At 46.7% G+C, this 11,606-nt stretch overlaps 1 protein-coding gene across 1 annotated transcript in view; it reads right to left on the reverse strand.

Moving 5' to 3' along the window:
• Nucleotides 1–627: 627 nt before the first annotated feature.
• Nucleotides 628–11,606, reverse strand: part of agbl4 (AGBL carboxypeptidase 4) — a 351,628-nt gene continuing 340,649 nt past the window's right edge. The window contains exons 12-13 of the mRNA XM_048251844.1: nucleotides 1,425–1,521; nucleotides 628–1,299 (exon numbers count right to left, since the gene is read on the reverse strand). Of these exons, the coding sequence (XP_048107801.1) occupies nucleotides 1,200–1,299; nucleotides 1,425–1,521 (197 nt within the window). The 3' untranslated portion in view covers nucleotides 628–1,199. The remainder of the gene's footprint in view (nucleotides 1,300–1,424; nucleotides 1,522–11,606) is intronic.

Raw genomic sequence — 11,606 nt, forward strand, 5'->3', positions numbered from 1 at the left:
GCACAGTGGGGAAGTGAGGCTTTCTGTGGCGAGAGGAGTTGTTTTGTATGAATAGGTTACCTGAGTGTAGCGAGAGAGAGACAGGGAGGGAGGCGTAGAAAACATCACATATAGGCCTAACTGTGTGTGTGTGAGAGAGAGAGAGGGAGAGAGAAAAAAGAGGGAGGATGAAAGAGATAGAAAGCATCCCTGACATAAGTATCTAGTAAAATAATCTTTAGATGGATGCTTTTCTTCAGTCCCATTAGCTTACTCCATCTTCTTGTCACCCATGTAAAACTCTGGAGTCATTTGTTTATGCGGTTCCTGACTGATTGCTTCACTTATTCCAAATGACTGGCCTGAAAAATACACGTTGTTCTTCATGCCATCTTGACTGATAGCCTGGACCATTTCAGTCTCGGCCCATTGTGCCAGGACTCTTTCTGTCGTGCAAGTGACATGCTTTTAAGTAGCTATGCACTAGCAAGTCTTCTGAAGTGTGATCAAGGTATGTTGGCTGGTGTTTTACCCATTGAGTCATTAATGAAATTTTCTGTTTGTAGGCCTACAGAAAATGTCAAATTTTCATCATAAAATTAATTTGTTGTGTCTACATTCACACACGCACAAATAATTTTATTGTGATTCATGTTTCAAGATGGTGTTTATTTTTGCAGCAAACAAAATCCAATCCAAACTTCCAAAATAATCTTCCAGTGCATGTGTATAACTCAAACATGAAATATCTCTGGCAGAAGACAAAAAATGAACATACAAAAATAACACCAATGGTCATGCAACAGTAAACACACCAGAAAGAGATTAAAGGCAAGAAGCTGAGTTAAAGCACACTGTGTTCTTCTTTCCAGCTAAGATACAAAGGCCACCAGAGCAACCAAAATGAAAAAAAAAAAAAAAAACTTTATTTGGGCTTTGCTGTCCCACTATCTCTTGTATAATGATCCTGTTAGCAGACAGTTGATAGTGCAATCAAGATATTACATGCACAATAAATCACAAGTTCTGCATTTCTCTTCAGAGTTCCATAAGTAGGCTATTATGTGGAGTATCAGTCATTTTTTGTATATGCCTTATATGCCTTATTGCCTTGAAGATGGCCAATTGTCCATTTTCTTTGTGCAAGCCATCTATGAAGGAAGAACATTTATTCTGCTCTGGTTGGCTGGTTGGCTGAGCTACACACTAAAGCCCTGAGTTTAACAGTCTCCTCTCACTCCATGGAGCTTCCTCTCGCCGTCTTGGTTCTTTCCATTGCTATTATTGTTCCCATGGCGACCACTTGGCAATATGTTCAGGCTGTAGGATGAGAATAGTAAAAAGTTGATATTGATTTACGGACATACGCAAATGGCAAGGCCATATAGGCTAATGTAATGTAGACAAGTGTAATGTATAGTGGAATCTGGAGTCAAACAGAACACCTGTTGATGTGACTTCCTGGTTTGTTGTCATCCAGGAGGTTGTTCAGTCTGTAGTAATCCAAAAAGGTACGGGCAACATTTCTGCCGAGTTTCATGTCTGGGGAGAGCTTGTTAAGGTGGCCTATAATCCACACAGTTTAATTAAATTTTAAATGTCAAATGAACTCTGTCTATAATGATCTTTAAAATGGATAAACTTTTATAGACTGACACAATGACCAAAGTGTAATTTAGCTATCAATGTTGACTGAGCAAAGAAACCAGAAATGTTACAGTCTACAGGCTGTCTCCATTTTCAAATATTATGTATGAACAGTGGAGCATAAAAAACATTATTAAAGCAAACATTCAAAATCTTCACAAAAAGGGCTCACACACATTTTTTTTTCTTCTGTTATTTGAACGTCATTTTCAGTGTTCTGTAGCATTTCAAATCATAGGTGGAAATCTCTGACATTTCAAATTATAAAGAGCCCCATGCCCCTCTGTGTTTGCGTGTGACCAAAGCTCAGTTTGCTTAGCCATCACCTGCCCATATATCTCACACCGGGAATCTCAGCGATGGTATCAACACCAAACCCCACAGTGCCTCTAAATCTCTGCTGCAGACTTTCCACTATTAATTGAGGCAAAAAATAAATAAATAAACGTCTCTCTTGCAGAACTGATACCACCATTTGCAGTAAATAACTGGCCATTACCCAACAGCGAGAAGCACAGGGATAAATAACCAGGGCACAAGAGAAAGCGCTTTGCACACGATCGATGGTAAATCACAACTTGTCTGGCTGGGTCAGCCAAAAAAATTCACAAAAGGTGAAGAAGTGTCTCTCGGCACTTCCAGGGTTTATTCAAATTCATACGAATCTCTGTGAAACATCCCTCTTCCCGGCCATCGCATTATGAGGCCAACCAATAAATTCTGGCCCTCCATCATTTGGCGATGTTGTTAGGTGCGGCGTCGCTGTGAAGATAACAGCCTGCGATGTGCAGGACTGTGCGTCGCCTCATTGAAATGGGAAGACGACAATGCCCAAGGCAGGGGATGATTATCTGTGCCTCGCCTGCTGAGAGCAAAAAAATTCTACATTACGAGAAACACTAGCGTGGAAAGGTCTCTTCATGAATCACTTTTATTAATCGGGCCGAAGAGCGACAACAAGCCTAACCGCGGCAGATAATGCATATTCCTGCAGAGAAGGCCGTGGCGGCTTATTTTCCAGTGATGGTGTTTCGCAGTCTGCCCTGTGCAGGAGAGGTGTGATGAATCGACACAGAGATTTAATCCTTCACCTTTGCCTGTCACCTCATTTTTGATGTTCAGATATGACCTGTCGGACTGTCAGCACTCGATGATTGAAGGAAGAACCCCGAGAAGAAATACAAGGTAGAAAGCGATTCTGTCGTTTATTATATTTATTTTTCCAATTTCTCCCGACGGTCAAAATTACGCTGGGAACATAAATCCCGGGCCTATAGATGGAATTCCATTATCCCAAACAGTTAACCCATAAACAATCCATCCTTAGTATGAATGGAGAGTGTGCTGAGGGTCTGTGTCTGTTGGTCATACCATGCATATACCATTCCACCACCAAACACAGCACAAGACCTACAGTATTCACCATACTGGCCCTGACAAGAGGTCAAAGGTATTTGTTTTTACTGAACATTTCTATACTTAATTGAGCTTGTCCGCACTGGGCAGCCTTTGAGGAATGGGGTATTTGTTACAGAGAAAATGAATGCTGTTTAAATTTAGTGCCAACTCTGCCCACCGGTGACTTTCTGTTGTCTCCGCCAAACTGTTGGCAAAGTTAAAGTAGGTGTGAAAGAAAAAGCAGGCCGTAATTAAGTTGCGCGTCTGGAACGTTTGACAGGAGAGCCTTGATGAGGGCTGATTAACAGTTGGCTCCGCGTGCCAGCCCCTTCTCCCCCTACTTCCCTCCCAACCTCACACCCCACCCTCCTTACACCCTGTGCCCGCTCCGGTTCAGTCACCTTAGCCTGGTAATGTGGTGCCACCCTAGGCTTCCATCCGTCACCCAGCGGGCTGATGGCTTGTCTCTCCACGGCGCCTGCTCCGGCAGTATTTACACCCCATCTGTTTGGGGCTGCAACCTCTGCCTCCTTCCTATTTTTAGTGTGGCCCGAAGACAAACAACAGCGTCGGGTGCCAGACCTGAGTGAGACGTAATGAAAAAAGCGAGCTGCTACCGTGCAACGTGGCATGAAGAATGACCCTTGTTTTTTGGTTATGGATTTTTCATCATTACATATTTCACGGCAATAATTCTCTGAGGCATTCCTCAAAAGCCGTGTCAGGGAGAGCTTTAAATTTTAAACACATGTGAATGGAGGCAGTGCGTTGGATGATTTAAGCCTCACCATGGCTGGTATCCCTTGTATCCTTGGCATTGCAGCACTGACCTCAGGCAAAAGTTTTGCTATTTTCCCCTTGATGGGCAGAAAGTGCGGCGGCGTGCGTTTTCTGCGTGCTCTAAGCAAATGACAGAAATAGCGCGGGGGCCTGCGGTGTGCAGATGGCCTCTCAGCTTGTGATGTCACATTCCACATCTATTACAGGAAGCGCGTGATGGACGGCCAGTGTGGCGAGGAGAAGACTTCATCTGCATCGCAGCTGCACGCGGGGCCTCTCCAGCGCTCTGATTGGCTGCTGGCATGAGGCCAAGAGCGATGGAAGCCACCCCAGACTGGGACGGGAATCTGCTGGAGGATGGAGAGGCCTGCCAAAAAGTGCGGCGTCTGAGGCGCCGCGGAGAACGGAAATTTTCCAAAACAGCGGCCGGCTCCCCTGCCAGAGAAAGGCGGGGAGGTGAGAGGTGTTGCGTAATCATGGGGCGTTGAGGGAAGCCTAACCTTCAAACCACCCTGCAGTACCTCCGTCACTCGGAACGAGTGAACTGAATCACCTCCCCTCAACAAAACAAAACAAAACAACAAAACAAAACCACCACCAATAAGGGCTAGCACGTATAGGGTGTCTTGAACACTTGCACAATTTTCAGTGAAAGTGAAAAATCAAAGGGAAGTAAATTCTCTACTGATCCATTATTACAGATTGTATTGCCACAAAATCAAAACAATAGGTTTCCTTTTGGCTAAAAGAGACTTTATACAAAAGCAACTATTTATACACAAAGAAGTATTTAAGATGAACTGTCTGTGACCAGTTTAAAAAACTAGATTCCTCCAAAAATCGCCAAAGGCACGAAGGCAGGCTTGAGTGCTGCTCTCCGCAGAGAGCTACGTGCTGAGGAGTCGACAGACCCTTCCTCTGGCAGCGCCACCCTAAGAAAGGAGATTAATTAACGGCAGAGCAACTCATTAGAAGTTAGTTTGATCTCTCCTGCCACGGCCATGGCCCAGACTCGCTCCCCTCTGTCCCTTTCTCATCTTAGCTTTCGATGACCAGAATGGGACGATGAGGAGAGATGGTGCTGCAGTATGCTCCGCTCGTGACAATAGCCTATGGTGACCTGCAGCTTTTAAGAAGCTTTACTTAGAGTTTAACAGAAGCTACTGCAGGACCCATTTTTGGGTGCCTTTTTGAACAAAGGTAACAGGGGGTAAAGGCCTTTATCATTGAGGCGTTAGGGGGTTGAATATAACGAGCACGTTCGATCAATGGCCGCCTTTTGTTGTCATTGAAGGACAAGCCACCATGGGGCCGAGGTGCCGAGGTGACGAGACAAGAGGGAACCGGACGCCTTCAACGGGGACAACAAATGATTTGTTTACCGGGTTGTTTATCTGCGTGCTGTGCTCGGAACAGGCAGACGGACAATGATGCCCCAATGACAAGGAACACGACACCATGGTCTGGAGCTGGCTGTCCGCTAACAAGCAGGCAAATCAGGGGACATCAGCACCATCAATACCGTCAAGTGACAGGCCTGTCACCAGGGTGTCACAAAGAGCCAATTAACAATGCTAATTAAAACAGTAAACAGACACACACAAAGGGACCATGCTTTTTTTCTTTAACCCTGCAGCACAAATGATGTTCTAAAGACCTTGTGTCCTCTTTCCTGTAGGACAAATGTGGCAATATAGCCGTAACAGACTGCCGGGCATAACAATGTCTCCTTTTTCCCCCCACAGTTTTGCACCCACAGCCTTGCACACAGTCATTCATGTAGACACAACCAAATCACAAACATAAACACACAACATTACACACAGAGACTTATAGTGGCCTTCGGAAATAGTAGAAATGGGTAGGTTGTACAAGTAGACCAGAACTTGAATGCTATAGTACAGAACATCCACATAGCACTGCATCCTACCCCCACTGCAGTGGCCTGAAGGCATGGTCAAAGATACTTTTCTCCCAGAACCATTACTGTGATACGATACTCTATGCTGCAGGAAAAGAACAAAAGAAAACAGACAAGTAATAAAGTGGGAAATGAAACGTCATCTCATATGCAGCTCCACAGTAAGGGCAGTGCATTTAATTGATCTGCGGGTTTATGATTTGCATAGCTGTCACTGTCCATCAACAGCCTGTCAATGCCAGTGGAGCTTGAAATGTTCAATTAGGAGGTTTTGGATTCTAGCGTGCACTCTTGACACACTTCTTTTCCGGCGCACTTTTGAGAACGTCAATAACATGCTGTTGTCAGATCTCCTAGGGGCCACGGAGAACTGTCAGCCTATCCAGCTGGCATAATGCGGTGATTGATGTCGGAGCCGCCAGGAACCGCGGAGCTGTCCGGTTCCACATTGTGCTCGTGCCGTATCAATTTATATGTGCAGGACGTCTCTGCCGCCACGGCACAACACTCTCAGCCAAGCGGCGCCAAAACGGGAGGGCTCTGACAACGCGCGTCGGCGTTTGATTGAGTGAGACTTTTACAGCGAGGCCCAGGGATAATAGGTCTTTGAGTAGACATCTGCAGCAGAGAGAAAAGGGACAAGGAGGGAAGAGATGGCACGGACCTGGAACACGGAGCTGTCTCTCCGGTTCTCCAAGCTACAGGAGCCGGGTAGAACGGTAGAACCTGTTCGCTTGTCAAGACGGGAACAAGGGCAACAAGATGTGGCGTGCTTGAGGAGCAGGGCCACGTCCAGTCATGTGACAGCCGCCTCGGCCCAATCAGAGTCCGTGGTGACCTTTGTCTGAAAGAGCAGCACAGCGGCAAGAAAGTAACAGCCAGGAAAAGTTTTTAGCCGAGGAAAAGAGGAAAAGAGGCCTTCAGGTTGTAACGCCACCTCCAAAAAGACTTTGAAAGTCATCGGGAAGCTCGCTCTCTGTCTCCCGCTCTCTCACTCTTAGTCGGAAGCGTCAAGCTGGGTTTTGAACAGGCTCCCAGACTCGCTTGGCCCCTCACCTGTTCTCACCTTTAACGATGCTCTGGCTGTGAAGTGCAGACACGGCCTGCCCATGAAAAAAGGTGCTGACAGGAAACAGTGTAACCTCGAGAAATGAACATGGGTCCTTAGACAGAGGACGTTATTCGTGCACGCCGGTGGACGTCCCAGACGGGAAAAGTAGACATGCAAAAAAACACTGAAGTCAGTCAGCTGTCTGTCCAACCTGAGGAAGCGTCGGATTGGTTAACATTTGGCCAAAACAAAGGTCCTTGGAGTTGTCCCTCAGTACTGGGCTTCCATTTTAGCATTAGAGTTTTCATTTTGCATAATTACTAAATTAAATAAATGTCACCAACAGACTGTAACTAAACATGATACTTAAGTGACAGAAATCATTGCTACCTATCACATCTTTCATGAATGACAGCAAGTATCAAGAACTACATAAAATACCATAACCATAAAGTACCAAATACCAAAAACCTGCTGGCTACAGAATTGTAATGCCTTAGGGACAGCCTATTGACTAAAGAACGAGAAAGGAACTGAATGAAAAACACTTAGCATGGTGTGCACAATGACTTGTCTCCCATTTGTGCTCAATTACCTGTGGTGATAAATAATTTAAGGGATATATTTGTCCCACTGTTTAGGCATTGGAAATTCACAGCATGCTAATCAGCTGTAATGAAACTTGCATGGGGGGCTAAAGATGTGAGATGTGGCCCTGGTGCCCTCCTCTCCATGGCCACAGACCACACTGGTGTCCACTGAGAGAAGAAGAAAGACTGGAACAGAGAGAGAGAGAAGGGAGGGGGGCAAGCAAGACAGAGCTGTGTGTGTGTGTGTGTGTGTGTGTGTGTGTGTGTGTGTGGGTGGGGGTAAGGGACATTAATTTAGGTCCAGGTAATTATTTATTTGGTGTGATTTTTTCCTCTCTGGAATGGGGTGCCACACGTAAAGGTCTTTGTTGATGATTTGCACGCTCGATTGAGCCCGTGGCACTGAAGCGTTTACAACCAGCAAGAAAACACACACACACACACACACACACACCAAAGTGACACGGCTGATTCCTCTAACCTGTCTGACCCCAATCTTTGCTCTACACGAAGTCCCCGCTGCCCTCTCTGCAAGTCGGCCGTACGCAACCCCCCCCCCCCACTCAGGGTTGGACCTTGGTAGCCTGCAGGGCCCGTTTGTGTCTGACCTTCAGCTGGGGTACATTCATCTCCCGCAGCCCCTCTGCACCAGCCAAATTACCCCCACCCAACACCCCATCCCCCCACACATCCCCAACCCACCTACACTCTCACCCCAGTCCCCACCTCACCCTGTAGTGTAATAGCTATTAAAATGCTCTGCCATTTAGTAGAATACCCCGCCTCATCCATCTTCTGCCCTGCCAGGGGCTTGGCGTCGGGCAGTGGGGGGCTATGCTGCGTGGACCGGCTGATAAACACACAGAGAGACGCAAAGGGCCACGTTGACAGGGGCCTCCTGTCTGCTCTGTGCCGTGCGCCTTTATGCGTCTGTTTGTTTGTTTGTCTACTTGCTGTGCATGATGTTTGCGCATTCACACAGCCCATAGCCTGCCTCCTCAACAGCCTAGTCTATACAGGAGACATGCAGCTGTGTGTGGCACACAGAGGACAACACCACACAAAGGCGGGTCTCTGCGCGCCGGACACACACCCTGGCTGCTCCTACCTGTGCTCTGCACGCCGGACACACACCCTATTAGCATTAACACTGCCTGGCATTAAGCAGCCTGCTTTAGCCTGTGTATAGAGGAAAAGGGCTTTGTTTTACACAGACACAGACACACACACACACAGGGATATTTAGCTTAGTCTATCCCTTCACTCCAGTGGACAGGGTATATATATATAGTGGACATACTCTTACCAGACCCTAACTACTGGGACAATATGCCGCCAAGTTATATGTGATTACCATATTTATTATGTGATTACCATATTTATTATGAATTAAACGTAATTTGATCTTTCTCTGTTGTACCCCGTATGAACAAAATGAAACAAACCACTGTCAGAGTCTGCTCAAAATAACATTACCACTTTGGTAATGAAATTTCAAGTTTAGGGAGATAAATTGACTTGCCTCGCTGTTCTACACTGTTACATAAAAATGAAAGTATTCCTGTCCTGAGTGTGTGTGCCTTTTACTGGAGGTACGGCAAGTAAAAGCATGATAAGCTCTTCAAGCCTATTTGTGACATAGCAAAATTGATGAATATTGCTTTGGTCAGAGAACTCAGGCTTGGGGTAAACTTGCAGAAAATTACTCATCAAATCAATGACCTGTTTTCTGTCTGCCAGCCTAAAGGGCACCAGAATGCCTTTCCAGATGATTCCGGCCGAGTCTTACACCTGGTTATGACTCCTTTCCACGGCGAAATAAATTGCTTTCTTTTCCCCTTCCTCTTCACTGTTATTGGATTGTTGTTTCAATCCGTCTCTCTCTCTCTCTCTCTCTCTCTCTCTCTCTCTCTCTCTCTTTCTAACAGAGTGGAATCTCCAGGAGGCAGTGTAATTCTACACAGTCCGGCCTCATAACAGAAAACTGAAACAGCCCCAGACTGGACACCTCACTGGAAGACGCGGACATGAGGAAGAGAAAAGGTCAGACAACGTAAGTAGGAGTTCCAAATACATTGCTACTTCCCCATTTACATACATCTAATGGAATCAAATGCATACAAACATAAAGTAGTGCAACTTACAGACCACACCCCACCCAATATGCCTCATTAATCTTATAATCACATATTATGTACTATAAAACATGGCAAATACATAAATAACTCCATAAATACAGAAAACATAACTGAAGACGTGTGATGAGCTGGTGTAAATAGCGCTCGTCAGAGACCAGAGAGAGTGCTGCTGCTGTATCAGGAGAGCAATGCAGAGGGCAGCCCAGCACATGGCTGCAGGCTCCGCCAGCCTCTGACCACTAGAGGGCACTGAGGTTACACCTATGTGGAAAAGTGCTTTGTTTCTCACGCACGCACACACACACACACACAGAGGCAGAGAGAGAGAGAGAGAGAGAAACAGGCAGAGGGACATGAGAGGGAGAGGAAGAGAGAGAGGGAGACAAGAGAGAGACACACACACACACACAACCACAGAGAGAGAAAGAGAGAGAGAGAGAGAGAGAGAGAGAGAGAGAGAGAGACTAAGTCCCTCTACACCCGAGAAAGCTTTTTGTCCACTCTTTGCTCACTTCCATCTTTAATTACGGGTTGGAACAAAAGGAAAAGTTTGCCAGAGAGCCCCAATGAGGGGATTTGTGTGTGTATGTGTGTTTGTGTGTGTGTGTGTTAGTGTGTGTGTGTGTTAGTGTGTGTCTTTTCTGAGGTGTATGGAAGACCCAGAGAAATGTTAACACTGCATCCTACTGTATGCTACAACAGTGGACGAATGAGTGCGTGATTAAGTGAGCAGCCATATTTCCAAATAAGCCCAATGCCTTTTCAAAAGAATGACAACGAACACCAGCAATTCAACACACACACACACACACACACACACACAAGGACAGCCCCTTCGTCAATGGGCAGAAAAATCAGTGGGTGGAGAAGTCCCCCCATCTCAAAAGCGCAGTCTTGAGCCTAGGTGGCCTTGGCTCCGCAGTCTTGATCCCAGCATGAAAGCCAAGGACACCCCCCACCACCCCCTTCTCCTGGCCCTGTCCGTCGAACCCAGACCTCCCCACCCCCCAACCCCTCGCCCCCAACCCCTTCCAGTAATGATTTCTCTCGGTAATTAAGGAATCAATGCGGGTGCCTCCTCCCCTCTCCAGATGAAGGGGAGTCAGGAGTTTGAGGCTGGTGGTGAGGGGCAAGTGGGATGTAAGGATGCACCCCACCCCTCCCCACCCCTCCCCACCCCGACACACACACACACACACACAAGCTGCCCCCCCTCTGTCCTCATTACCCGTGTCTCCCTACGTCTCCCCACGTGGTGTTGCGTTGCCCGGCCTACAGACGTCGGCCTCACGGATAGAAGTCATTTCAGAGCCGCAGACAGCTGCACGTCGGCCACTTTTGTCTTGCCCCGGAGCACCCATTGATTCCCCAGCAAAGCGTGGCTCTTTTGTTCCACCATGCAGGCTCCCACAAAACAACAACGACGCATTTGGATTCAATTGGCGGGTTGCTATGCACCGACTCGCATGAGAACTCTGAATGCGCTAGGAGGTAGGAAAAAAAGGAAAAGATGAGGGGAAAAACCTTTGTGGCTCTGAGTCCCAGAGGAGTTTTCAGAAGCGCCAAATGGTAGTCAGTGGTCAGTTTCCTCAGCTGTGCTTGGTGGCTACAGGCTCTCCATGGGACTCAGAATCAAGGGCTAAGGGACCATATTACTTCCTGTTAACTCTTCATGACCATATTTGCCTGGCCCTCGTCTGACAGTAAGGCATTGCAAGAGTAATACTGCCTGCCAATGTCCCAGTCATTGCTTTTGGAAGGAAAGTGGAGCATCGATGAATGTGTGTATTGGTACAGACAGCTGAAACAGAAGTGTGTGTTCTCAAGTGACTGAGTTCAACTTGTTGGGACTTTATTGCGTCTAAGACCACACCTTCATGGGAGTATAGTGCGCATGCGCACACACATGCACACATGTACACACGCACGCACGCACGCACTCACACACACACACGCACACAGAGCATAATATAGAAAACAAGCCAATAAAGAGCTACGGAATACTACACAGATCTAATACACAGATCTAATACACAGATCTGTAAAACACAAACACACACACACACAAACACACACACATGTAAACAAATGCGCACACACAC

Source organism: Alosa alosa, chromosome 9, assembly GCF_017589495.1.
Source record: "Alosa alosa isolate M-15738 ecotype Scorff River chromosome 9, AALO_Geno_1.1, whole genome shotgun sequence".
In the NCBI taxonomy this organism is placed as follows: domain Eukaryota; kingdom Metazoa; phylum Chordata; class Actinopteri; order Clupeiformes; family Clupeidae; genus Alosa; species Alosa alosa.